This window comes from Cokeromyces recurvatus (assembly GCF_025118155.1).
Source record: "Cokeromyces recurvatus strain NRRL 2243 chromosome Unknown BX663scaffold_25, whole genome shotgun sequence".
NCBI classification, from domain to species: Eukaryota; Fungi; Mucoromycota; class Mucoromycetes; order Mucorales; family Mucoraceae; genus Cokeromyces; species Cokeromyces recurvatus.
This window is the reverse complement of record NW_026251411.1, coordinates 157,708-182,308: the sequence shown is the minus strand read 5'-3', so window position 1 is coordinate 182,308 and position 24,601 is coordinate 157,708. Positions and strand designations below refer to the sequence as shown.

General features: G+C 33.0%; 10 protein-coding genes across 10 annotated transcripts; 3 read left to right on the top strand and 7 right to left on the bottom strand.

The window, feature by feature from the left end:
* Positions 1-37: 37 nt before the first annotated feature.
* On the bottom strand, positions 38-3,135 carry BX663DRAFT_518705 (uncharacterized protein). The gene is made up of 9 exons (XM_051528896.1): positions 2,777-3,135; positions 2,553-2,720; positions 2,149-2,474; positions 1,753-2,122; positions 1,487-1,691; positions 1,344-1,428; positions 706-1,263; positions 518-617; positions 38-461 (listed from the first exon to the last, which is right to left on the bottom strand). Exons 1-9 carry the CDS (start codon positions 3,036-3,038, stop codon positions 187-189), a joined length of 2,349 nt encoding a protein of 782 aa, XP_051380121.1. The 5' UTR covers positions 3,039-3,135; the 3' UTR covers positions 38-186.
* A 237-nt stretch (positions 3,136-3,372) lies between these two features.
* BX663DRAFT_532495 (Lecithin:cholesterol acyltransferase-domain-containing protein) lies at positions 3,373-5,871 on the top strand (the record flags this gene model as incomplete). The annotated part of the gene is made up of 10 exons (XM_051530465.1): positions 3,373-3,692; positions 3,819-3,949; positions 4,030-4,371; positions 4,447-4,599; positions 4,725-4,820; positions 4,877-5,099; positions 5,123-5,303; positions 5,370-5,434; positions 5,500-5,644; positions 5,761-5,871. The coding sequence occupies 10 exons, from the start codon at positions 3,373-3,375 to the stop codon at positions 5,869-5,871; spliced, it is 1,767 nt and encodes a 588-aa protein (XP_051380120.1).
* A 999-nt stretch (positions 5,872-6,870) lies between these two features.
* On the bottom strand, positions 6,871-7,577 carry BX663DRAFT_532494 (Alpha/Beta hydrolase protein; the record flags this gene model as incomplete). The annotated part of the gene is made up of 3 exons (XM_051530464.1): positions 6,871-7,075; positions 7,142-7,355; positions 7,394-7,577. The coding sequence occupies 3 exons, from the start codon at positions 7,575-7,577 to the stop codon at positions 6,871-6,873; spliced, it is 603 nt and encodes a 200-aa protein (XP_051380119.1).
* Positions 7,498-8,799, bottom strand: BX663DRAFT_167031 (dipeptidyl peptidase IV N-terminal region-domain-containing protein). The gene is made up of 3 exons (XM_051521646.1): positions 8,775-8,799; positions 7,785-8,727; positions 7,498-7,718 (listed from the first exon to the last, which is right to left on the bottom strand). Exons 2-3 carry the CDS (start codon positions 8,593-8,595, stop codon positions 7,678-7,680), a joined length of 852 nt encoding a protein of 283 aa, XP_051380118.1. The 5' UTR covers positions 8,596-8,727; positions 8,775-8,799; the 3' UTR covers positions 7,498-7,677.
* Positions 8,582-9,982, bottom strand: BX663DRAFT_575640 (dipeptidyl peptidase IV N-terminal region-domain-containing protein; the record flags this gene model as incomplete). Its single annotated transcript, XM_051532152.1, has 5 exons — positions 9,729-9,982; positions 9,390-9,664; positions 9,035-9,331; positions 8,758-8,949; positions 8,582-8,731 (listed from the first exon to the last, which is right to left on the bottom strand). Exons 1-5 carry the CDS (start codon positions 9,934-9,936, stop codon positions 8,582-8,584), a joined length of 1,122 nt encoding a protein of 373 aa, XP_051380117.1. The 5' UTR covers positions 9,937-9,982.
* Positions 9,983-10,070: 88 nt separating this feature from the next.
* Positions 10,071-12,879, top strand: BX663DRAFT_518675 (uncharacterized protein). Its single transcript, XM_051528895.1, has 7 exons — positions 10,071-10,517; positions 10,616-10,916; positions 10,999-11,125; positions 11,181-11,237; positions 11,331-12,095; positions 12,175-12,578; positions 12,674-12,879. The coding sequence occupies exons 1-7, from the start codon at positions 10,153-10,155 to the stop codon at positions 12,806-12,808; spliced, it is 2,154 nt and encodes a 717-aa protein (XP_051380116.1). The 5' UTR covers positions 10,071-10,152; the 3' UTR covers positions 12,809-12,879.
* A 367-nt stretch (positions 12,880-13,246) lies between these two features.
* Positions 13,247-15,165, bottom strand: BX663DRAFT_545122 (uncharacterized protein; the record flags this gene model as incomplete). Its single annotated transcript, XM_051530919.1, has 4 exons — positions 14,841-15,165; positions 14,304-14,746; positions 13,998-14,047; positions 13,247-13,942 (listed from the first exon to the last, which is right to left on the bottom strand). The coding sequence occupies exons 1-4, from the start codon at positions 15,143-15,145 to the stop codon at positions 13,247-13,249; spliced, it is 1,494 nt and encodes a 497-aa protein (XP_051380115.1). The 5' UTR covers positions 15,146-15,165.
* Positions 15,166-16,848: 1,683 nt separating this feature from the next.
* Positions 16,849-19,318, bottom strand: BX663DRAFT_545121 (uncharacterized protein; the record flags this gene model as incomplete). Its single annotated transcript, XM_051530918.1, has 6 exons — positions 19,072-19,318; positions 18,902-19,009; positions 18,169-18,486; positions 17,964-18,104; positions 17,025-17,198; positions 16,849-16,982 (listed from the first exon to the last, which is right to left on the bottom strand). The coding sequence occupies exons 1-6, from the start codon at positions 19,235-19,237 to the stop codon at positions 16,849-16,851; spliced, it is 1,041 nt and encodes a 346-aa protein (XP_051380114.1). The 5' UTR covers positions 19,238-19,318.
* A 990-nt stretch (positions 19,319-20,308) lies between these two features.
* Positions 20,309-21,744, top strand: BX663DRAFT_532491 (uncharacterized protein; the record flags this gene model as incomplete). Its single annotated transcript, XM_051530463.1, has 3 exons — positions 20,309-20,870; positions 20,903-21,523; positions 21,548-21,744. 3 exons carry the CDS (start codon positions 20,309-20,311, stop codon positions 21,742-21,744), a joined length of 1,380 nt encoding a protein of 459 aa, XP_051380113.1.
* Positions 21,745-23,435: 1,691 nt separating this feature from the next.
* On the bottom strand, positions 23,436-24,582 carry BX663DRAFT_518668 (uncharacterized protein). The gene is made up of 3 exons (XM_051528894.1): positions 24,311-24,582; positions 23,661-24,187; positions 23,436-23,581 (listed from the first exon to the last, which is right to left on the bottom strand). Exons 1-2 carry the CDS (start codon positions 24,429-24,431, stop codon positions 23,778-23,780), a joined length of 531 nt encoding a protein of 176 aa, XP_051380112.1. The 5' UTR covers positions 24,432-24,582; the 3' UTR covers positions 23,436-23,581; positions 23,661-23,777.
* Between the last annotated feature and the right edge of the window lie 19 nt (positions 24,583-24,601).

Genomic DNA, 24,601 nt, shown 5'->3' with positions numbered 1-24,601 from the left:
CACATATTGATATGCATATAAATTACTCGTATTTAATAAGGATAGTTAAAAATACAAAAAATTTATTATTTTATACAAATAGTGAATAGTAATATCGAAAATTATATACACGCATATCACAAAAGATATTATACTAGATTGACAGTTATTTTAATAACGTAAAGACGATTAAAGTTATACGGTAATTTATGGTTTATCTGCTACTACTGCTGCTGCTGACCTTTTCAGTAAGGACGATGAAGTTGGAATTGGAGTCGTTGCGGTCATTGATATTTCTTCTTCTTTAAAATCGTGTCGTTGCATATCGCTACCCATCACTGACCTTAAACTAGCTTCTTTCACTGCCTTATTACGTTCAACCAAGTAATCTGAATAAGTCTTCCATAACTTTTTAGGAAATAAAATCACTCTTTTCACTCGTTTTAAAACATAAATTATGATCCAAATTAACAATGCAAAGCCTAAATGAAAAATAAAGTTAAAATATAAAATGCATATGTTAGTAGTAGTCTTTTACATGTAAGCAAGTAGGATAGTAATGCATATCCAGTTTCCAACCATGGGTTCTTGGCTCTCTTGGATAATATGGATTCGATATCCACTTCTAATTTCTTAAGCTTTAAGAAAATATATGTATATAAATGTTACTGCTTTGTTCTAAACAACAATATAAATATATAAAAGTTCAATATTTTTTTTCTTTACTGCAGAGTAATGGGATTCAGGAATATCCTTTATATAAAACTCCATTCGATTCTTAAAATCATCCATTTCTAACTGAACATCATTTACCAAGTCTTCTGTGTTTTTTAGAGATACTTTGAATTCATCTAAATCACCTTCAAGTGATCGAATAACTTGTCGTATTTCATCCAATCTATCATCAAAAGGATCGCATGTCTTGATAATAATATCAGTTGGATTTATATACATAGAATGACGGTGGTGATCGCTGCTGTATCGGTTACTGGATTCCTTATGTCGAAGTGTATTCTCGTTAGGACGAAGAATGATACCTGATGATGATGATGATTGATGACTAGATATAGAAGACGATGATGATAATAATGAATCAGAATCGTCATGATACTCAGGTACAATGGGGTGTATAATAGAATTAAGCCCAAATGAAGGATGAGAAGAAATTCGGGGTAATGTAGGACGTAACAAGCTATCATTCTCATTAGTTGTAGTGTTTTTTAAATGGAGTCGATCAAATAATTTTAATGATTCTAAGCTATTTATATGATCTTGTAAGAATTGCTACAGTAAAAAAAAAAAAAAAAAAAAAAAAAAAAGGAGCATAAGTTTTTTTTTTTTTTTGAAAGGATAAAGTACTTTACAGTTGAATCCTTTTTAAATATTTCCAAGTGATCTAATCTATTTTCAACATTCCTCAGGACTTCATTAAATTCTTCTTGTTCATCACTATAAAGTGTATTAATAAATAAAATCCCTCTTTTGTATTTCACACTCTGTCTATTACATATCAAACTCGTTTGCTTCAGTTATAATAGTGTCCTCATTAATAACATGAGTGTCGATTTTATTATTTTGACTAGATTTTGTGATATTCCCAAACAATGATACACGCAAATCAAGTAAAGGTCCGTTATCTAATAGATCATTGCTTGTAAGTTGAATTAACTTTGTAAATTCTACATTATCTGATCTTGTAGTTCTAATAATAGCTTTTTCGTTTTTTTTTCTGTAAGGAATACCGTAAATATCAAGTTTTATATACTAATTTACCTATATCTCGAATAGGATTGGATTCAAAATCAATTTCCTCGTCTCCTCCAATGAAATCTTGATAATCTACTGTTTCAATTGGTGGAATAACGCCTTCTTCATTATCATAATTTGTCTGCTCTTTAAAGTTGACCTTCATTCTCTTCCTTTCCATTTTCCCCTTTTTGTCGTATATATCAACTAAATTTTTTAACTCTGAAGGTAATGAAAAAAAGTCGAACATAAACACTTCTTCTTCTTCTTCTGATAAATAGTTCGGTTCTTGCCTTTCCTCTTTCAACTCATTCATATCAGTTTGTGGTTTCCAAGTTGATTTTAATTCTTCTCCTTCAATTAATGGCTGTTGAACACTACCAAATGAATGTCTTCTCTGTTTGACTCATCTTTATCTTTAACTTGTCCTACAAGTGATATATTCTTTTTCTTTAGCAAAATATCAGATGAGGGAGTAATGTTAACTGAATGAATACGTAAAAGGCCTGTCGATGATGATGAATGATGATTAAATAAAAATAGTTCAGAATGGTCTGTACGAGGATTCTTTTGATAAAATTCATCTGCTATTAATGCAGCTTCGGACTTTTTGTTATTCTCTTCGATTTCGTTAACAGCTACAGGTAGCCGAGAACGTCTTTTATCATGTTCTATTGGATTAGTTTGATCATTTGATTTACAAATATTAGAAGCCGCATGATTTGATGTTATCATATTATCAACGTTTTCTAAAAAAAATAAGTAAAAAAATAAAAAATAACCGTTTAGTTTTGTATCTGTAAGATTATGTATAATTTTGTATTTACTTGTATCTTTTGGTTTTTTGGTCTGAAGAGAATGAAGATTATGACGTTGATGACGTTTAGTTTTGGATTTTGATGTTGACTTGGAAGCTGGGTTTGTCAATTCAGGTAATCTTACTGTCATTTCTGTAAGTTTAAGAATATCCTCATCTGAGACAGTGCCCAAAACATCTAATATTTTCTTCACATGTTAAATAAAATTGTATTGTTTGAATGTTTTGAATTACCTTTTTGAGACATCTCAGAAGATAATAGTATATTAGATTTAGACATTGTTGGTTTATTTGAAGCATGTGCTGGATTCACCTGGACGTTAGATGATTCTAACCAACCTCGGGTATTACTGCTAAAGTCGTTTGCTTTAAAAGATAACGTTTCACCATTAGAAGAGTTATGGGTATATTGCTTTATTGCTAAAGCCTGGTTGCTGCTGGTTTTTTTGACTTGTTCTAAATCTTGAGTATTCGTCTTTCCTGCTTTCATCGTCATTGTGCATTTACAGAATATGGAAAAATAAAATAAAATAAAATAAAAGAGCAGTGATTAATAAATTTTTATTCCTATTTTTTAGATGACGATCTGTTGCATTTTTTTTTTTTTTTTTTTTTTTTTTTTTTAGATATTCCGCTCGGAAATAGATTATCCTTTTTATAAAACAAAATGGTAAGTTTATTTATTTATTTATTTATTTATTTTTGTTGTTGTTATTGTCAAATAGATTAGCTTTCTCCAAATGCCGACTGTTAGAAAAAGAAAGTTTAAAAAGACCTCATCCGAAACATTCATAAATCGTAATCGTGGCCGAGAACTTCCAGAGGACATTATGGCCGATGCTGCTAATACTATCTTCATACCTCCTTCAGAAACAAAATTTTATCGTCGAAAACGCTTTAACTTTATCATCGGTCTTTCGTTAGGGCTATTATTAGCTATGTTTGCTGCTACTACAACTCCTGCCGTGGAACAAACACAGAATCTCTTGACTAGTGTTCAAGACTATCTGATGCTTCAATTGGCTGACATAGATTTAGCTAATTTACTGCCACAATCAGAGTTAGTGGACGAATTTTTAAGTAACTTTACTCAGATAATTAAACCAATTCCAGCTACAGAAATTTCATTTATGCCAGCCCTTGAATATAAGTAAGTTATAACGAAATAAAGTTCTATATGTATAAAAAGCAATAGATTTTTATGCATATAAATATTTATATTCATATGAATATGTATGTGTGAATATATTAAATTTTTTATCTCGTTTTGTTATAGGGATGAACTTAACTTAAAACCACATTTTCCAGTTGTCATGATACCTGGTATTATTTCCACTGGTTTAGAAAGCTGGTCAACTGATAAAGTATCAAGGAAATATTTCCGAAAAAGAATGTGGGGTTCTATGTGTAAGTCTCCATGGTAATGGATAATAATTACTTGTATTAATAATCAACTTTTTTTTTGTGTATGTGTGTCTTATTTTTAGCAATGGTAAGATCTGTATTATTAGATAAAGAAGATTGGACGAATAATATAATGCTAGATCCAGTTACTGGTCTTGATCCACCTCATCGAAAAATTCGTGCAGTTCAAGGTGTTGAAGCTGCCGATTATTTTATTACAGGCTATTGGGTTTGGGCCAAAATTATTGAAAACCTGGCTACTATTGGCTATGATACTAACACTATGCATTTTGCATCTTACGACTGGCGTCTAGCCTTTGGTAATCTTGAGGTCCGTGATTATTACTTTTCACAACTCAAAGCTAAAATCGAATTATCAAAACAATTTACAGGGCTCGGATCTGTCATTATCACACATTCTATGGGTAAAAAAAAATACAATAGTTATATATGTATATAGGTTTATTACCGATTTATTTACTCTTTTTTTTTTGTTATAGGTGGGAGTATGTTTCCTTATTTTTTAAAATGGGTTGAAAGCGATCAAGGTGGAAAAGGGGGTCCAAATTGGGTGAATGACCATATTGAGTCCTTTGTTAATATCGCAGGCCCCCTGATGGGTGTTCCTAAAGCGGTTACTTCTCTTCTATCAGGTGAGACTCATGATACAATGGCATTAGGTAGCTTTGGAGCCTATATCCTCGAGAAATTCTTTTCTCGACGGGAAAGAGCAAAACTGATGCGTTCTTGGATGGAGGTTCATCTATGTTGCCTAAAGGTGGAACGACTATATGGGGGAACTCTACTTCTGCACCCGATGATCAAATTGATGAAAAATACGAATCATTTGGTAACATGATCTCCTTCGTTCCACGTCCAGAAGGCATAAACGAAAACACGACTGATACTCCTGACAGTGACGATGACGAGAGCATCCTTTATTACGAAATTATACTGTAGACGGTTCAATTAACTTACTACTGAAGAATACAGATGCCAACTTTAAAAAGCAATTATATGCTAACTATTCATTTGGTATTACAACGGATGAAGCACAGCTGTTGGAAAATGATGAGGATCCGAGAAAATGGTCAAATCCATTAGAGACAAGATTGCCGATAGCACCTAACATGAAAATTTTTGTTTATACGGTGTTGGTATACCTACTGAACGTAGCTATTATTATGCAGTAGCGGATGAATCAGTTGAAGAAGATTGTTTGCATCACAACTCGACTGTAAATGGATGCTCTCATGAAGAAAAATTTGAACATAATATAACAAATGCTTTTGAAAATAGGGCGGATGATTCACTTCCTATAAAAGCTGTACCCACAGAGTTGAAAACACCTAGATTGGTATATAATATTTACCAAATATAAAGACGTATATACTAATATACATGTGTGTATTTTAATCTATAGTACATTGATGCTAGTGTAAGTGATCCTGTTCAGCGAATCGAAACTGGTATTCGTTTTTCTGATGGGTAAAGTATACAGAAAAAAAATATGTATTCAATATAATTAAAACAAGCATCGTATATTATTATAGCGATGGTACTGTTCCTTTGTTATCATTGGGCTACATGTGCGCTCCTTCTGGAGGTTGGACAAAACATGCAAACCTTTATAACCCAGGCCGTAGTCCAGTTGTTCTTCGTGAATATGACAATAAAATAAGTCCTAGTAAACTTGATGTTCGTGGAGGATATAAGTCTGGTAATCATGTTGATATATTAGGAAATTGGGAAATGACAGTAAAGTATATTAGCCATAGTATATTATATATTTAGTGTGCTTATATTTTTTTTAGTTGGATATATTGCAAATTGTGTCTGGTTCTGGAGCCAATATTACTCAAAGGATTTATTCTTCTATTGAAGAATACGCAAAAAAGATACAACTACCTTCTTCCTCAGCATAAAAACAATTTTTTATTTTCGCATTTATACATGTATATCAAGCATAATTCAAAGTAAATTTGTAATCTTTAATGTTCATAAAAAAAAACAAAAATTGCATTCTATATTGTTAATCTCTAATCAAAATAATAATACGCTTTATTTTTATCTTTATTTTGATCTACTTCCTTTTATTTGTACATAATACATTTACATAAAATCTAATTTCAGCGTTATCATTACTTTAGAAAAACTTTGTTTAGGCTTTATTATTATTATTATTATTTCTACTAATCAAGTTTCAGCATTCTGTAATATTAAATTCAGAAGGTCGTATGCTTTTGATAAGTAGAATTTATTTGTTATATTCTCCTTGTTTATCAACAATGTTGGGTCTAACGAGAGGGGAGGTTACCCATTTGAATAAATAGAGCCATTATCGTCAAATTCATGTATTCCAAATTAAGATAAAAAAGTTAAAGTTACCAGTTCATTAAATAAAAAATTACTCAAGATACTTGTATACATTTGAATGTAATAAGATGCACAAGTAACATTACTTTTAATGGCAATAGTTGAATGTAGAACTTTTAAGGATAATAGTCATATTTAGATAATACTGCTAATAGACATAAAATAGCAGTCTGGGAGGTTCATGATTGATTATAACAAAAGATGAAATGAAAAAAAAAAGGAAAGAAATATACTTGTATAGAGATAGCTTAAATTATGGGCTAGCTTTGTAGGAAGTAGAAAACATGATCTTGAATCATCAAGTATAATGGCTTTGTTTACTAGCTTGTAATGTTATAAGACTTTTCGTCAAGAATAAGTTTATTAGGTTAATGAAAACAAAGATAAGGGAGAGAAGCAACAAATAAAGCCTATCAACAGCAGTTAAATAGTGTGTACTATACATAAATCCAAAAAAAAGGGATATTTTATTAAACAAAAGGCTGTATTATGATACTGTAGTAGGTAAGGCTGCATACACAAATTATTTACAAAATTATATGCATATTCTATAGGTAATTCTTGAGCCAATAGAACATTAAAGTCTCAAAATGCTCATTAACATTTGCATGTCGAAGCCCATGCTTTTCTGACGGATACACTTGCAAATAATGTGGCTTTTGAAGCTTCACTAATGCTTCTACCAAAACCTTTGTATTTTTAAAATGAACGTTTTCATCAATTAGTCCGTGGACAATCAGCAATCTATGTTCACTAAAGGTAAATAAAATAAAATTAGAAAAAAGAAGAAATCTCTTTATATATTGTACACTAATATACCTGTTGGGAAATTTTTCAACATAATTCATAATATTACTCTTTTCATAAGCAAATTTATTCTCTTCTGGAAACCCCATATAACGTTCCGTGTACGCTGCATCGTAGAGCTCCCAATCCGTCACTGGAGCACCTGCAATAGCCATTTTAAAAATATCCGAGTATTGTGCTATTGCCATCAAACTCAAATAGCCACCATAAGACCATCCAGTCACAGCTAATCGATTCAAGTCAATGACTGGTCTTTTTTTTCACCTGGAATAGCACCAAATTGAGTGTTATGCAAGAAATGTAACCCTTCTAGTTGATCCTTTAGTTCAACTATACCTAAACGGTGACGAATATGGGCTTCAAACTCCAAACCACGATCACTCGATCCTCGACTATCAATAATGACAACTGCAAAATCAAAATAGACAGATAATAGATAGCGTATCATACGTGGAAAACGAAATTCATTCACCACTAGTTGAGTTTTCGGCCCACCATATATATGTAATAAAGTTGGATAACTTTGTCCTGGCTGATAACATTTTGGTTTATATAGACACCCAAATAATTTTACTCCTACATACAAACAACGAAAATTTATATAGTTCTGACCTTTCAAGTTTTGTATTATTATTTATTTTATATAAATATATACCATCTGAGGTTGTAAATGAAAATATTTCTCCATTAGGCTCTACACTTTTATAATCCGATTCTACTTGTTGGTATTCATTAGCCATGTTAGTCCCTTGTGACATGGAAGGTGGAGGTGAAGGTGGAGTCTCACATTTGCTACTTATTGCAGCAGGCATTAATAAAGCAGCATACCTCTTTTCTACTTGTTGCTCGTGATGTAATTGATGAACTATAATAACTTGTGGATCATGTATTGTTGAGAAGCAATCTACAAAATAATCTGGAGAATTCATTGTTACTGTATGACTAAAACCTAACTGAGTTAATAGAATAGGTTGACCTTTGACTTTACTATCATAAGATAATTTATAAAAGTGAGATTCAAGTGGTGTATGCATTTTGGCTTGAAAGTAAACTAAAGCCCTAGATTCATCTACAAATAGAGGTCGATCTAAACAACACCATTCTCCGCTAGTTAATTGAGTTATTTTCGATTTTTGGTCTTGCCTTGATTTCTCCACAAGATACAAGTGTCGATAGCCATTGTCTTTCTCTGAACTCCAAATAAAACAAACCTGTTCTACTGTCGACTGTTTCATAAAGTAGTATGCATCGCTTATATTAACCCAATAAGGATTTGCTTCTTCCCATAATATTTCTATTTCATCCGTTACCTTAGCATCAATGTTAGTGACTGTAAATAATGCTAATGGTATTTTAATGACTGCAGTATGTGTTTGATCTCTTGAAAGTAACTGTAACCAAACACTTGAAAGGATAATTAAGTATACACAAAATAGAGCTTCTATACTTCTTTTACCTTTGTCCATCTGGCAACCAATCAAATCGAACAATGTACTCCATCCAAGCAAATTTAGCTTTAATATGATTTGCACCCCATAATTGTTTAATCACCTTATTCTTGATAGCAAGATCACCATATTGATTTACGACACAATCATCTAACTCAAATTCAACAACTTTTATATTACTTTTGCGTTGTCTTTACCAGCACGAGGGTATCGAATCATTGAACTTGTTCCGCTATGACTATTATTATTATGCGGTATCCAGATCTCTTCTACATCTAATTCCGAAGTTTCTAAATACAGAATCCTTTCTTGTCCTTGATGATCATTACGTGAAGGAGCCCATTGATAGCCTGATAATCGATGAAACTCTTCCTAACAGAATATACATGTATTTATATAAATATATGAGAGTCAGTTTGCATGTTATTCTAAAACAAAAAAAAATTATTTCCTAAACCTGCATCATGTATTCTGTTACACCACATTTTAGTGTAGGGTCTATAGCATTGTCTGTACTAAATGTAAGTTGTATTTCATGGCCATCAAAATCCATAACCCATATATCTCCTTCCTTTATGAAAGCAATCAGGTTATTACAACAACCTCCTAATTTTGGATCTAGGCGTGTTGATGTCGAGTTTTCTTCAACATGATGTTGTTGTGTAGAATTACCATGTGATTGAGACAATTGAGACTTATTAAGACTTTTATTTTTATTATACACGGATATATTTTGTGGTATTAATTTTGGTAACTAATTAAAAAAAGAAATGGATATTATGTTATAACGCATGCAGATTTCACTTCATTACCTTTCCTATTTTGGCAACAAATATGTCATCACGAAAAGTAAACAAGATGACATCTTCCTTAATTTCGAATTGAGTCATCCCTTGTATTTGCAATAGTTGATAAAAATAAGATGTGTCATCATTTTCTTTCTTGAAAAGCGAAGTATATTCTTTGAATATTAAAGATCTGTCTAATAAAGGAAGTTTATTTACTAACTTTAGGTATTCTTTTGTATTATTGTTTTTATTAGAGAAAATTGAATTTAAGGTTGACTCATCAATTGTTAACTGATCAACTAGAAAAAAATAAAATAAGAATTAAAGTGAGAACTTCATTTGACTTGTGAGTTATTTATATACTTTGGTCAAGATTAATTTCATATAAAAATAAATTTCGAGTGGGGCATAAATCAATGGTTGGATAACAGGTATTTGATAGAAAATATAATGTGTTATTATGTATAACAAAGTCCTTTACAGTGGCTAATACTTGTATAGGGTAAAGGCTTTGTAAATTATTTCGAAACTGTCTAACTTGATTTCTAATTTGCTCCCAAGAATGTTTCATTATTATTAAAGCGAAAAAAATAAAAAGACTTATTTATGCGTATTTCCCAATTAGTTATTAAACCACGGAAAATGAAACTTTTTTTTTTTTTTTTACTACCCCACTAAGAAGTGATAAATTAAGGAACAATTTTTTTTTTTTTTGTATAAATATAAAAAAAAAACTATAATATTTTTATGTTTATATTATACATGTATTTTATGTAAATTTTATTTTATGGATCGATTACAAACATTTTCTAGCCAATTCAATCCACAAATTTATGAAAGCAGCAATGTTCCTCCGTCTACAGATAAACTATTCTCATTCAGCGGCTTTCAAGCGGGCTTAATGACTAACAATGTCCAGCAATCTTCCTCTTCGCAGCAAAATCACTTTCCACCTCATCATCCCTTAGTATCTTCTCAGATTCAGCATCCATTCACATTACCACAGTCATCACAGTTTCAATCGTTATTTAGTAGCAGTAATATAATGGATACCATGTCGAACAATATGGATAATAATAATGGCAGATATGCGGGCATTTATACAAATACAGGGTTTGACATGTTATCCATCTTATCCCGAGTGGTTAATAGGTAGATTAATATATATACATGTGTATACGTATATGTATGTGTATATAATGTTTTTTTTTATAATATGTGCTGTTCTTATTCATTTTTTTTTATTTTAGATCAAATCCTCAAATTTATTTAGGGCCTATTGACCTATCATGTTCCTTTGTAGTAGTTGATGCAAAACAGTATGATTTTCCCCTAGTTTACTCTTCTCCAATGTTTGAACGATTGACAGGGTATGCAAGTCATGAAGTAATTGGTCAAAACTGTCGATTTCTTCAGGCACCAGATGGACAAGTAGCTATTGGATCAAGAAGGAAATATACAGATAATACCACAATTTATCATATCAAAACACATATGATACAGGGAAAAGAGTCACAATGTAGTATTATTAATTATAGAAAGACAGGACAGGTAAGAATAACTGCAGACCACACATACACATCAAAAAAAAAGAGGAAAATTTTTCATGTATAATTTGTTTTTATACATGTAGCCATTTGTCAACTTACTAACAGTAATACCAATCACTGCTTTTGATTCTTCGGATGAGATTGATTATTTTGTGGGACTACAAGTTGATTTAGTAGAACAACCAAATGCTATATTTCAAAGCATGAAAGGTCAATTTGTGAAAAAATTATATTTTACATGTATAATAATCATTATTTTAATTAGACGGCACATACATCGTCAATTACAGAAATTCAACTATTCCACCAAGTATTTTTAACTGTAAATAATAATCATTAAAAATAAGAGAGAAAAAAAAATTACTGAACTATTTTTTTTTTTGTTTTTTTTTTTTTTTAAAAAAAAAAAAAATAGATTGTCCTGATAAAAATAATACTGATAATATTGAAATTGAAGAATGGTATCGGCCAAACACCGATCAAAATCGTTTAACACCCCAACTTCTTTGCAATACCACTCAGCAAAATACAATATCAAGCAATATGGTAAACAGTGATATACCATCTTTCAATACTCAAAATAATCAATCACATGTTATAACCCCTAGTAAAGATTTAATAGAGTCTCCTATAATAGATATTGAGACACTTATCAAAGAAGCAAGTACAGGTGAGGGCAAATATCGAAAATATTGGCATGAATTACTCTTAGAAGAAGCCCCTGACTTTGTACATGTCTTAACTATAAAGGGTGTCTTTTTATTTTGTTCTGAATCCACAAAGGCTCTTCTTGAATATGACCCTTCAGAACTTGTTGGGAAATCCCTTAAATCTGTCTGTCATCCATCCGATATCACAACTGTCATGCGAGAACTTAAACAAGCCTCAACATCACAGCCGTCTACTCCCATTGTTAATCTTATTTATCGTATCCGACGCAAACATTCAGGTTATATTTGGTTCGAATGCTATGGAAAGCTGTGTAATGAAGACGGTAAAGGACGTAAATATGTTGTGATTTCAGGTCGTGAAAGACCTGTTTATCGATTATCACGTGCTGCTCTAGCATTAGGTAATAAAACACACAATCAGCAGCAAGGTGCGCATGATGGCACTGAAGATCATGAGTTTTGGGGTAAATTAAGTTTAGATGGCCTATTATTGTATATTAGTTGGACAAGTGCAAATATTTTGGATCACCACCTCAGGAGACAATTGGAATGTCACTTTATCAGTTGATGCGAAGTAATCGTACACAGATTTAACAAGAGCCTTGGCAGAGGTGAAGGAGGGTAAGATTGTCTATTTGAAACACGCGCTGTTGAATAATGAAGGCATGGAAGTTATGGTAGCTACCACATTTTATCCAGATGGGTTTACTAGTATAAATTCTGCTGCACAACCCACTTTTGTTTTAATGCAGACCAAAGCTATAGATTATGAAACAGCTTTGATGGATGATAAACCTGTCTTTATATCTTTGGATCCTGATATAAAAAAGAAAGGGAAAGCGGATGACAGAGAAGATCAACGCTCAAGTAGAGAGATCGAAGAGTTAGAGGTTTATAGAGATGCAAGCTGGCAATATGAACTGCATCAATTAAGGATTAGCAATAATAAGCTACGAGAGGAATTAAGCAGCTTGCTTCAAAAAAATGAGAAGGTGGAATCCATAAAAATAGAGTTTATTTTTCGATGTATGTAAACTCATTTATTTTTTTTTTATTCTTTCATTTTTTTTTTGTTTTTTTTTCTTAGGAAGGAAATGAAGAAATAGCTACATGTCATACATGTTTCCGTAGATTACCTGGCTTATCTGATGTAGCAGAATGTTCGCCAGATAAAATTTTATTATGTAATATTTGCTCACTCCGTGAGGCTTCTACAGCCTAAATTTATGTACAGAATTGCTTATTTTTAACAATTGCACAATAACCATTAAACTAAAGAATTTTATAATTTTATTTTATTTTTTTAAACAAAAAAAAAAAAAAGAGAGAGAGACGAAGCAAGTGAAAAAATGGAAGAGTTAAAAATGACCGAATTGAGAGACAAATAATCGGCCTGAAAGTTATAATAACTGGTATGAAGGGTTAAGAACTTGCCTTTATAAACTCCAGGTGCCTTTTAAGTTTTGAGTGCCATTAGAGTTTCTGGATTAGCCAGTTAATATGTACAAGAAGAATAGATAGTTTTTTAAAAGATTATAATTTTTTATAATAATAATTATTTTCATTTGTGCATGTCTTTCACGATTTATTTGACTTTATAATTTTTTTTAAACCATACAACAGCTTTATTAAAAAAAAATAGGAAAAAAACAAACTAAAATCAACTAAAAATCTCAAAGACCTCGTTCACTTGGCTTTCAATGGAAGTATTTGCTGAAACAATCGTGGGCATTAAAAGGACGGCTAGCTCTTCCAATTCTTTGTTTAGTGGGATATTGAATAAAATTGAAAGGCTGTCGTTATTCTCTTCATACAAGCCAAGGACTTTTGTAAGAATTTCTTTTCCCTTACCAGTTGCTTCTTTGATCCATTTAACGACGTTTTCCTTGTCAAGTTTAGCTTTGTTGCGACGTGTTAAAACTTCATCGACAATGGTACGAAAAATAGAAGCACAAGGACTACGGCCACGGTCAAATTCAGCTAAAGTGAAGAGCGAGAACGGGTGACAAGTATGATCATGGTTATTGGACCATGAGCACGGCAAGATGTGTATGTTGATGGTGAGTGAAATTGCGTACGCACCTGTCGTAATTCCATGAGATATGATGCCGATATCTGATACACATGTTGCTGATGGGTCTTCAATCAATACCTTTGCGGATTTTAATGAGTTAAGATCAATAAAAATCTTGCATGTTAGAGAGTCCTTGAACGTACAGAGTTGAAAATTAGAAGACATACCTCCAACAGACACAAGATTTCTTCCATCCAAGCGTATGCTTGATGTTACTAAAGCATTAGAAACCTGGGTGCCGATTATCAGTGTTTTCCCATCGCGTTGTTCCAACGAAACAGGCTAAACATTTGGATGCGCGATCTTTACTGGTGGGGGAAGAAGGTTGTGCGCACACCATTCTTAAGCTTCCCGAAGGGTTCACGATGCCAATCAACAGTTTTTGTTCTACCGTATATATAACAGTATTAACCATAACTGCCTGATTGTTGTTGTATTGAGAAGTATTGATCCAGCGAAGATGGTCGCAGAAAAAAATTTAACTTGCGGATGAAATTGCCAGTCTTTGTTCAGCAATTTACATATTTCATCCGTGAGAGGAACATACTCACATTGTGTCAATAGTGCAGAATAAGGAGAGGTAGCAAATAAATTTTTAAACCGACATCAATTTGTGAAGAACAACTGACACACAAAGTATTACCATGAGTGGCATGTTCATATGGTCTCCTTGTAGGGACAATAGGTTTAATGGAATCGTGTTTTAATACAAGTTTATTAATGATAGTGCTATGTACAAGCGCATTTTCCTCATTGCCTTGGTCGTCTAGAATTGCAAAAGGGCGAACTGACAAATTGTCAAGGATGAAGATAGTTTTGTTCTTGTCTTGTTCACTACCTTTTTGCTGACAAGCGTGGGTGATCGCCTCTTCATACGTTCGGAGCTTCTTCATAGGTCTGTCAATAATATGTTCTGCCGAGGGCATCTCCAACATCAAAGCAGGTTTAATAATGGGTAATGATTCACTGCATTCTGAGATACAATCCTCAGATGTAAAATCGTCATTATCCAAGTCTTCAGTAACTGTCTCCTTTCGCTTGACCAAATCAATATCATATCTTGTAGACCTTCGTCTGTGGAATAAGCTTTGTTTTCTTCATTATTGCTTTATTACCGTTACAAAAAAAAATGAAGGAGTTAGTCTCACAAAATAACGCAAAATGCGTAAATCAAGCTTACGTTTCTTTAATAAAGCTACCACATATTTCCTTCAAATGTGTAGCTTCAAGATGTTGTCCAAGTTGATCCAAGTCTTCCAACAAGTCATTGCAAGAAGGACAAGAGTACTTGGTAATAGTTGCATTTTTAATATCCTTGGTGATTTCAAAGCCAGAGGAAAGAGTATAATATGGCTTGCCTTTTGTGGTGAGGAAGGGTAATATCCTCATTTTGAGGTAATGACGGTGTAAACTTTTTCTTTGTGTAAATTGATGATTCTTACACATGTGGCAGACAAATGCAATGAATAAACACTGTTTTATCATTTTGTGAGATAAAAGCAAAAAGAAAATTACAAACAAGAAAAAATGCATCAAAATCAGGCCAAGTGCTTATTTATAGAAAATGTAAAAGGACTTGAAAAGCAGCAAAACAAAAAGTGGTTAGAGTAAGATACACAAACTTTACAAGCACACAAACTAAAGGCACTTGAAACATTAAAGGCTAGAAATTTAAAGGTACTTGAAACTCTAAAGGCACTTGAAACTTTAAAGACTTTCAGATTAAAGGCTCACAATTTTAAAGGCTCCCAAATTAAAGGCTCCTGTCACAAGATGATTTTTAATGTTATGTTTCTTGATTAAACATGTAGATCATAAGATCGTTCGAGGAATTTTATCAATATTCTGCTAAAACTCTCTTGGTCAACTTTATAAAACTTTTAACGCTTCATTATCTATAACATTTCTTATGCTTTTGTAACTAACACTTTTCTGATTTATCACTACGGGAAAAATTAAGTGCTTTTAGTGGTTTAAGGTGTTCTAAAAGTGTTTTTTCGGGTGATTTTTGCAACCACCGGCGGAAAAAGTGATAATAAGGTACTTTTAGATGTTATTTGTAGTCACCTAACAAGAAAGTGTTTTAAAGTGTCAAATCAAGTTTAGTAAATTTTTTAAAAAGCTTTAAAGTATTGAAAATATTAAAAGTGTAAAAAAGGTTATTTAAGTTATTTAGACTGTGTGATATTTTTTTAATAGTTCCTACAAAAGTTAAGAAGTTAACGCTAATTATGTTAATGAAAATGAAAAAGGAGGGTTCTTCAAAATGACACTGAGCTTAAGCATATTTTTCGCCATATCAAATAATGTTTTCTATCATTATTATAGACTTGATTGTGCTAACAGGGCTTTGGATTGATTCCATATCCAAAATTACAAATGTTTGCTCCCTTCCATTCTTTGTAAAGAGTATCGGAATCGACAAAAAAAAAACAGTACCCTATCTTCATATCCTTCAACTTTATATTGTCACAGATTCTATCCTATGCAAACAACGATGACTCTCCTTCTACTTCATACATTACTTCAATAGATACAACATAGAAATTTCCTCTGTACCATTAAAATCTGATAAGGCAGTTTTGCAATACACCATTGCGTTTTCCAGATTTTGTATTCAGTTTTACTGATGAATTTCCTTCAAAGTACAGATTACTGAATAAATTTTTCTTACTTGCAAGTTGTCATTGTTTTGGTGGAATGTGGTACATTTTTGTATGAATTCAGCTCCCAAATACAAAAATTCATTTAATTAACAAACCCAGATGTTCTACCTTTCTTGGATACAACCTTTTCTTGTGTACTGCATTATCTGTAGTGTTATCTTTGCGTGAAATAAAGCCTTGTTCTGCAAACTTTTTGGCAATGTTAAACGCATTTTGGCTGGTTTAGATTTTGAACCAATTGTTGCTTAATCATGCCTATCATTCGCTCTAAAGGTCTACAGCTGAACATCCTCATAGGTCCAAGTTGTTTGATTATATAAACAAATATTGTATGTGGTGCTGCGTTACTGTACGACATTAGGAGGCATGTTTTCTTTAATAAAAGAAGTCCATACTTGGATCTTATGTTGAATTTCTTTAGATTTCCACAGTTATCTCATATTGTAATGCCAATGTACAAGCACTTGACAAACAGCAGACTGCTACAACTTGTCTTTTAACTTTTTTCAATAAGCCTATCATCTACTGTAGAGGCCATAACTCTTGTGTTTCTGCTAGATGAACATTTGCCATCTTCAGAATACCCTCGCAAACAAGATTTGGAAGAAGATAAACTAGTAATATTTGCCAGTCAACCGCACGAGCATGCCCTTCCTCTTAAAGAAAGATTCATGAATATACCTTCAAAAGAATTTAACGAAACATGGCTTTGTACTTCAGCGAGCCTTTCACCAAGTTCTTGATTATAGCTGGTGATACTTCAAATGGATTAGCTATACCGTATTTCTTGTTTGGATTTTGCATAAAACCCAAAACTGTTTCGGTAAGTTGTGGCCTGTCAAATGCAATTATCAAGTCCACAAAAGGAGGCACTAAACATTTTGAAACAAATCAATGGTGTAACCTTTTTTTTATTCCTTTGTTGTTTCACTGTTAGCTGGCAACTGGATGTTTACTTGCTGAAAGCTCTCTTTGCTACGAACTTCAGGCCGTCCACCCCATCTGGAGCGAAATAAACATTTCGTGAATCATATGAAGCGCATTTTACTGTACAAACTCGGCAACCATGTAGACATATGTCCAGCATGAATAAAACATCTGCACAGGCCATAATATCTCCTAAAAATAAAAAATATAAACCTTAAACGCAAAAGTTAAACCGTCGGCTTGAAGCTTTACTCCTCGATTCTGCATATTTAACAGGTCTTTGATTAGAGGATGCAAAAAGCTGTAAAGGTCTTTAGGCTTTTTAGGGCCTTTTATAACGCATACAACGAATTGATTGTCCTTCTTCATTCTTTCAGTTGGCGCTAAATTCATATTCACTGCTTTGACGATTGTCATACTTTCTTTTCCTCTCTGGCCCTATGAAAACCGTCAACATATAAAGATAAAGCAATATCATACTCATTTGAAAACATGTTTTTTGTTTTCGCATATTTGTATGCTGACCGTCGTAGTAATCTTTAAACTTTTCTGTTTCAGCGGTTGCATCTTTTCTTGCTCGGTATAAAATTTTATCCCTACTATTAGCATTCACAAAGTACGATGAAACGAAATCGGCTATACTTAGTTGGGAGAGCGTGTTTCGAGGCTTGCTAGATCCATCTTCAGATTGTTCATATCTTGCCCAAGACAAAAAAAACATCGTAGCTCTTCATCTCTTAAGAACATCATGCATCCGTTCGCGCACATGTCATAGCGCCTTTCATTCAAAGCGGTTGATTCACTAAGAAGCTTTTCAGAAAGCCAAACAGACTTTAGTGATTCATCTTTGACTGATTAGGATGATATGTTTTTGTTGATCCATTTAATGATTGCGTCTTTGGCTGACTTTTTCACTTGGTGGTTTTGCATCAAAACATAATTCTTTGCTTCGTTTCTCACTCTCAGTATGTTCTGAAGCCCTACCAGAATCTTCAATGTATAAATGAATAGGTTCACCAGTCATTTCTGATGTACCAATTCGTAACAAATCTTGCTTAGCCCAGCTTTCAGCTTCATCAAAAGGCTCTTCAGCTTCAATAGTAGCTGTGGTTTCATCATCATCTATATATGTATCCTCTTCATATTCAACATTGGTAAGATATCCGATATCATCAACAAGCGCCTCAGCTATCTCTTCCTCATCGTCCTCTGCTTCGAAAAAGCCTTCTTTTTCTTCCTGTCATGAGCTGACTTATAATGTCATGTTTCATGATTAAACATGCGGATCATAAATTTATTTAAGCAAATTCTATCTAGAATCTCCAGAATCTCTCTTGATGCGCTTCATCTAATAATATTAAAACTACTAACACTTCATTATCTATAACATATCTTATTCGGTCGTAACTAACATTTTTCTGATTCCATCTTATCCTCAGACCTCTTTAACAATTCTTATAAATACCCAACAATTAATTCATAGATAAAATAATTGACTTTAGACTATTGTTCGGTCTCGTTGACTCTTTTTGTCTTAATATATTTTTTATTTTCTGATATTTTTTATTTGATATTTTAAAAGAAATATCACACTTCCTTTCCTTCTTCTTCTACCAGAACTATCTTTCTTCTTGGCCACTATCCCTACCTACTTCTACTTGAAAATATTCCATCTCAATATCATCGTCAATAACCATGTCTGCCAACGGTCCTTGTCGAAAAGCTGGATTCTGGATAGTTCTGGAAGCTATAACTGCTGTTTAAATACATAATTAGTCATAGTAGCTAGAATATCTATTTGAAGTGCTTTTTTCTTACCACTTGAAGATATGCCCTCCACAGCATTATTCTCTGGGATTTCTGGTATCTGCCTCAGCTTTCTCTTAAACTCTTCACGTCGATGCGCAGCCAAGTGTCGTGTAAATTCTCGTCTGGCTACAAGCTTTCTTTTCCCCGTAGATTCAAAGCATATTGTGCAATTCATTTTATTCTAAATATAATAAGTTTAGAAGAGAAAAGAGAGGTTAATTTCATTGTTACACCTATATATAATAATAGTATCAGTAGTCACAAAGGATGATTTATTGCGTAAGCAAATATTTATAAAGTTAGTGTATTTTAAATTAGTTCTATATACTTTTGTTCTTTTTTTCAACTTTTTCAGACATATGGCACTGCAAGCACCACCAAAATGGGCCATAGAGCTCATAAACGAAGTGAAGAGAATTGGTGGTATAGTCGATACACTAACCCAGATCCAAAATATTGAACCTATTAGTAATAGATTCGAAGAGATTAGTACTGATATTGCAGCTAATCATGATATAATAAATCGTATTTCCATTTCTTTTTGGCTACTCCCCCTATCACCAATAATGCTACTGTTGTTCCCGCTACTTTTGTTGCAGCCCACAATAACTTGATCGTAAAACCAAAAGATATAGGGAAAGCTGTAATTATGAATGCCGTTGCTGAAGTTGTAGAAGAAAGATCTGACGCAAATAAAATTTACGAAGATTTAAGGAGGGAAACAAACAATCTTGTCAACGCGACAATTGATGAAATTGGTACTTTTGTTGCTTGGACCTCTCTTTCTAGACAGCATAGGACCGCGTTTCTTGCTGAAGTTACAGCTTTTGCTGAAAAAAATGATCTTCGAGATGTAGGCGGTTTTGAACGAAATTGGGTGTGGATTACCTGGTTCAGGCTTGTTATTCGAACAAGTTGTCAAAAAAAAAAAAAAAAAAAAAAAAAAAAAAAAAAAGGCCAGCAGAGAGAAAAAGCGACGCCTATCATTTTTTTTTAAATAAGTAAATATGCTCTTTTCCTTTCTTTTTAATCTCTCGTTTAACTAAAACTCAAACGCTAAATCAAAAGAATGATTTTGTTAGCAAAAGCTGCTCTTATGTTTACTTGATTACTACGCTCGTCTTTTTATTTTTATTTTTTTTTTTTTTTTTGAAAAGAGAGGAAAGCATTAATCAAGAACTTAACGCTTACGCCATGGATGAAGATCTAGAATGATAACATTGATTTAGAAACCCTCGCTACAGATATGGATAATGAGGATTTAACACCTGAAGATTTTATCTCGGAACGAAAGGAAGTATTACCTATCATAAGACCCAATTTAAAGTTGGATATGCCTTCCACAACACGAAGTATCGATAAACCTACTAAGAAACTCCGAACATATAACGAAGCAATCACCCACGCATGCCAGCAAAAAGGTACAGAAAATAGCAACAACAAAACAATGTTCATTGTAGATACTTTGTCACTAAAACCTTTTACAATATTGGACAATCATGGAAATGAGGAAAATGCACTCGCTCATGATACTATTGTAAATAATCTTGTAGCAAAATATGATTCTATCAAATCTATTCCAATCATGAAAAGACCATATGAAGATGACAGTGCTACTAATTCATTATGTATAAACTGTGCATCACAAGTTCATGCTGAACTCAGCAGCTTGTTTGATACCTCGCCTTATTCCTCATTATTGAAACAATGGGAGTATACTCCTTTAACAGGTGACTTATGCACATTACTGAACAAAGACTGGCAATTTTACCCTCAAGTCAAATATTTTCTGCAACTGTTTTCGCTGGGTCAATAATCTTGAATACTAATATCAACCAAGCAATCATGATAAATACGGTTGAAATGTATGGCAGGACGAAAACCGCTGACTATCATCGTGAATCATTTGGAAAGTTAAAAAACAGCGTCATAACAAACTCGTTGCCCCCACCAATAAAAGTATTCCACCAAAATGTATGGCCTACTTCATTAGATGTACGGGATGGAAAGAAGCTTGTAATTGGAACTCAAGTTTCAAACGCATTAGTAACTTCCAGTATTCGTTTAGATGAAAAAGGTTTTGTATCGATTGGTGCCACTTCATCTCATTTCATGCTCGATACAATCAAGGACTCCTTGGCATCTAAGATTTTTATTGATATTAACTCATTAAAATCTGCAAAGACATTGATTGAAGATCCATCAACTACACACGTTTCGGATATTGGTATTATATTTCACCAATTGCGGCAAGTACGAACAAAGTTTCATCTACCGTCGACATACTCTTTATGCCGTGCTTCTGGTCCAATCACCATAAATCATACTTGCCATCCATTCTCACTCTTCACTTTAAGTGAATTTGACCGTGGTCGCAGTCCATCTGCATCTATATTTCGTACAATTGCTAATGAGGTTTTATTAAATAATAGCGACGCCAAACTCGCCAAAGAAAATGTTAGTAGATGGATCAATGAATCAAAAGGCAAAAGAAAAGCAATCCTCTCCAACATCCTTGCTTTGTATGAAAATGATAAGGACAGGCTTCCAATTTTATATAATGCTCCACTCAACAAAGAACTAGAAGCACTTGCTATCTTATTAATACCCACCATTGTAGAGGCAAACAAATCCGTTGAAGCCCAAGTGAAACAGGTCTTTGAAGTCTTCGGTTGCTTGTAACTTGTTTAAATTTGTTTATTTTTTTTCCTATTTTTTTTCTTTCTTTTCAATAAAGTAGTTTATTTAAAATGCGAGTACTGTGGTACATTAGCCGTGGTGTACTAGTTACGGTGTATTTGTTGTAGTGTATTAGCTAAAGAAAGGATAACAATAAGACCGTTTTAGGTATGTTACAGCTGTTTTAAAAAGCTTACTAAGTTTGGTTGTAAAAAACGAAAGTTAAGCCATATCCTATCTAACAGTTATGTGTTAGAGTCATTAATTAGAGTGTCTTAACGCGAATAATGCCAATATTGGAACGAGTACAATGCGTAATGAATTTCTGAAGTAGAAAGCTTTGTTCTTCTTATATGATTTTTGCATCAAGTATCTGATTTATACATGTTCAAACTATCACAGGTGAAATGTGGCAAGAGCCAAATATATGCTATTATGTATATCTACCTAGTGTATTGATTTATACAGCTATTATCCAGGTAACAAGTGTGAAAATAAAATAAAAACAAAAAGTTGAATGTAAGTAAGACTCAATGGCTGACCAAACAACTCGAACTACCGAATAGGTGATCCAATTTCAAAGTGCCCAATATCAAAATATTCTGTGTGTAAAGGCACTCATTTGGTCGAAGGCACCCATTTGGTTAATACAACACAATTACTTAAAAGAATCCATTTACTCAAAGGCACCCGTTTACTTAAAAGGCACCCATTTACTTAAAAGAGTCTATTTATTCAAAAGAGTACATTTAAAGACATCCAACTGTTTAAAAGTACCCAAACATTTAAAGACATCCGTTTATTTAAAAGGATGCATTTAATTAAACGCACCCATTCATTAAAAAGGATCCAATTACTTTAAGTCACCCAATTACTTAAAGGCACCCATTTATTTAAAGACACTCATTTAGTTAAAAAGGATCCATTTACTTAAAAGCACTCATCTGAATAAAGGGATCTAAAGCTTTAAAACACCAAATGAAAGTAAATACATTTTATTTTACCTCTTAAACCATTAAAGACAAGTAGACTGAATTGCCTGCTAGACAGTACAAGGAATAAGTAACCTCATATTGCCTATCTAACTTTACATGTGTTGTAGAATAAACAGATTTTAAATGTCGTCAGAGCAACTAAGAAAGGTTAACACTCGGAAAATAAAAATGCGCCTGAAAATCTTAGAATATTCATATTTCTTTGTTAAAGCCTCGTGATTGGGAAATTCACTTGTCCCATCTGAATATTTAGCTTGGCACGTTTGATAATTTCACTTGGCGCATTTTTTTTTCACTTGTCGCATTTTTACTAAACTCTGCAACAATACTAATAAAAAGGATTATATAGAAGGGAAAAAGATTAAATATGCTTTTTATTTAAACAGTTGTATAAGCGATTATCAGAATGTTTGATAATATTATAAAGATGACTTTGAGAAACTTGGTTGCAAGCTTCTGTAATCCGATCTTGCAAGGTTTCTCCATTAAACATTTTAACTCTTCTGATCTTACTTTTTATTACAGACCAAAATTGTTCGATCGGGTTGAGCTCTGGCGAGTATGGGGGTAAGAAAATATAATTATAGCTCCTTTTTGTGATCAGATCAGTTATGTCAAGTCTTTTATGAAAGAAGCGTTGTCCATAATTAAATATACCTCTTTTTAAATATTGAAATTGATCCATGACATCTAGAGTTTCTTTTATAAAAACATCAAAATGGTCAGCATTAATACCCTTTGGTTTTTGCTGTTTTTTGCTACTCCGGTATCAGTCTTTCTTTTTTTTTTTGCCTACTGAGACAGGCACAAGCTGAGAGGTGAGAAGACTAGGTATTCTTACGCTAGTATGAATCACACCATAGACAGAAATAACCCCTAAAATGGTATGAGACACAGCTTAGGAATTCTCAACTTCTATTATAGGTGTTTTTCTTTTAGGTCCCCTAGCACCAGTACGCTTCAAATAACGTGGAAACCGGATTCATCGATAAAGATGCAATTTCTAAGGAAATTGACATCTGAATTGGCAATCTGAGTAGCCTACTTGTATCTCTCCTCCACGTTTTCCTCATTATTCCTCTTCTCAGCATGAAATGCAGCTCTTTTAAAAATGAAATTCATATCAACTTTCAAGAAATCATAAACTGCGGTCGAATCCATTTTAATTTCTTCAAAATTAGCCGATAACTCCTCAATAGCGTCCTCGATGGTTGCAGCTGGATCTTTATCGAATAGCTCCACCAGAAAGTCCTTGTGCTCGATATAGAGCTTTTTGATATATCCTCTTGGTTTAATTTCGAAAAAAGTGTCTGGGTTTTCCTTATACTTATCCCACCAGCGCTGACCTGTTCGAGGATTAATATTATATAACCTGGCAACTGGAGCAATTGTTTCGAGACACTTCACAATCATATGGTGAATGAAGTTGAACTTATCAATATGTGAATATACTGTATAAGTTTTTTTCTTCTTTTCAGCTTCATTTTTATTTTTTCCCCTTCTCTGAGTATTGGATTCCTCGTTAATCTCATCAAAGGCTTGCTGGTGATCAACTTGGTATTGCAGATACTGACCAAGCGTTGTCAAGGTCTTGATCTGAGGATCATACTGATCAACTTCCATCAGTTTAGCTCTAGTATCATCTCTTTCTCCACCTTGACCATCTTCCAAAATGAATTGTGCTTCTGTGCTCATTGTTTTATCAAAATCGTTAAGAATATAAAAATGCGACAAGTGACATTTCAATTCGCAATAATTTGATACAGAAATACTGTACTAGAGCAAGTTCTTAACACTACATCTCATAAGGATTTTAGTAGAAAACGAAGACAATTCCCACTTGACAGCTACCACTCAAAACTACA

Coding starts and splice junctions, on each gene's coding strand:
- BX663DRAFT_518705 (XM_051528896.1), bottom strand. CDS start 3,038: ATGACGATGAAAGCAGGAAAGACGAATACTCAAGATTTAGAACAAGTC. Junction 2,475..2,552: donor CAAAAAACCAAAAGATACAA/GTAAATACAAAA, acceptor TATTTTTTTTAG/AAAACGTTGATAATATGATA. Junction 1,429..1,486: donor GAAGCAAACGAGTTTGATAT/GTAATAGACAGA, acceptor TACACTTTATAG/TGATGAACAAGAAGAATTTA.
- BX663DRAFT_167031 (XM_051521646.1), bottom strand. CDS start 8,595: ATGGACAAAGGTAAAAGAAGTATAGAAGCTCTATTTTGTGTATACTTA. Junction 7,719..7,784: donor TTCATTTACAACCTCAGATG/GTATATATTTAT, acceptor ATAAATTTTCGT/TGTTTGTATGTAGGAGTAAA.
- BX663DRAFT_518675 (XM_051528895.1), top strand. CDS start 10,153: ATGGATCGATTACAAACATTTTCTAGCCAATTCAATCCACAAATTTAT. Junction 11,238..11,330: donor TCCACCAAGTATTTTTAACT/GTAAATAATAAT, acceptor AAAAAAAAATAG/ATTGTCCTGATAAAAATAAT. Junction 12,579..12,673: donor TGCTTCAAAAAAATGAGAAG/GTGGAATCCATA, acceptor TTTTTTTCTTAG/GAAGGAAATGAAGAAATAGC.
- BX663DRAFT_518668 (XM_051528894.1), bottom strand. CDS start 24,431: ATGAGCACAGAAGCACAATTCATTTTGGAAGATGGTCAAGGTGGAGAA. Junction 24,188..24,310: donor CAAGACCTTGACAACGCTTG/GTCAGTATCTGC, acceptor AAACTTATACAG/TATATTCACATATTGATAAG.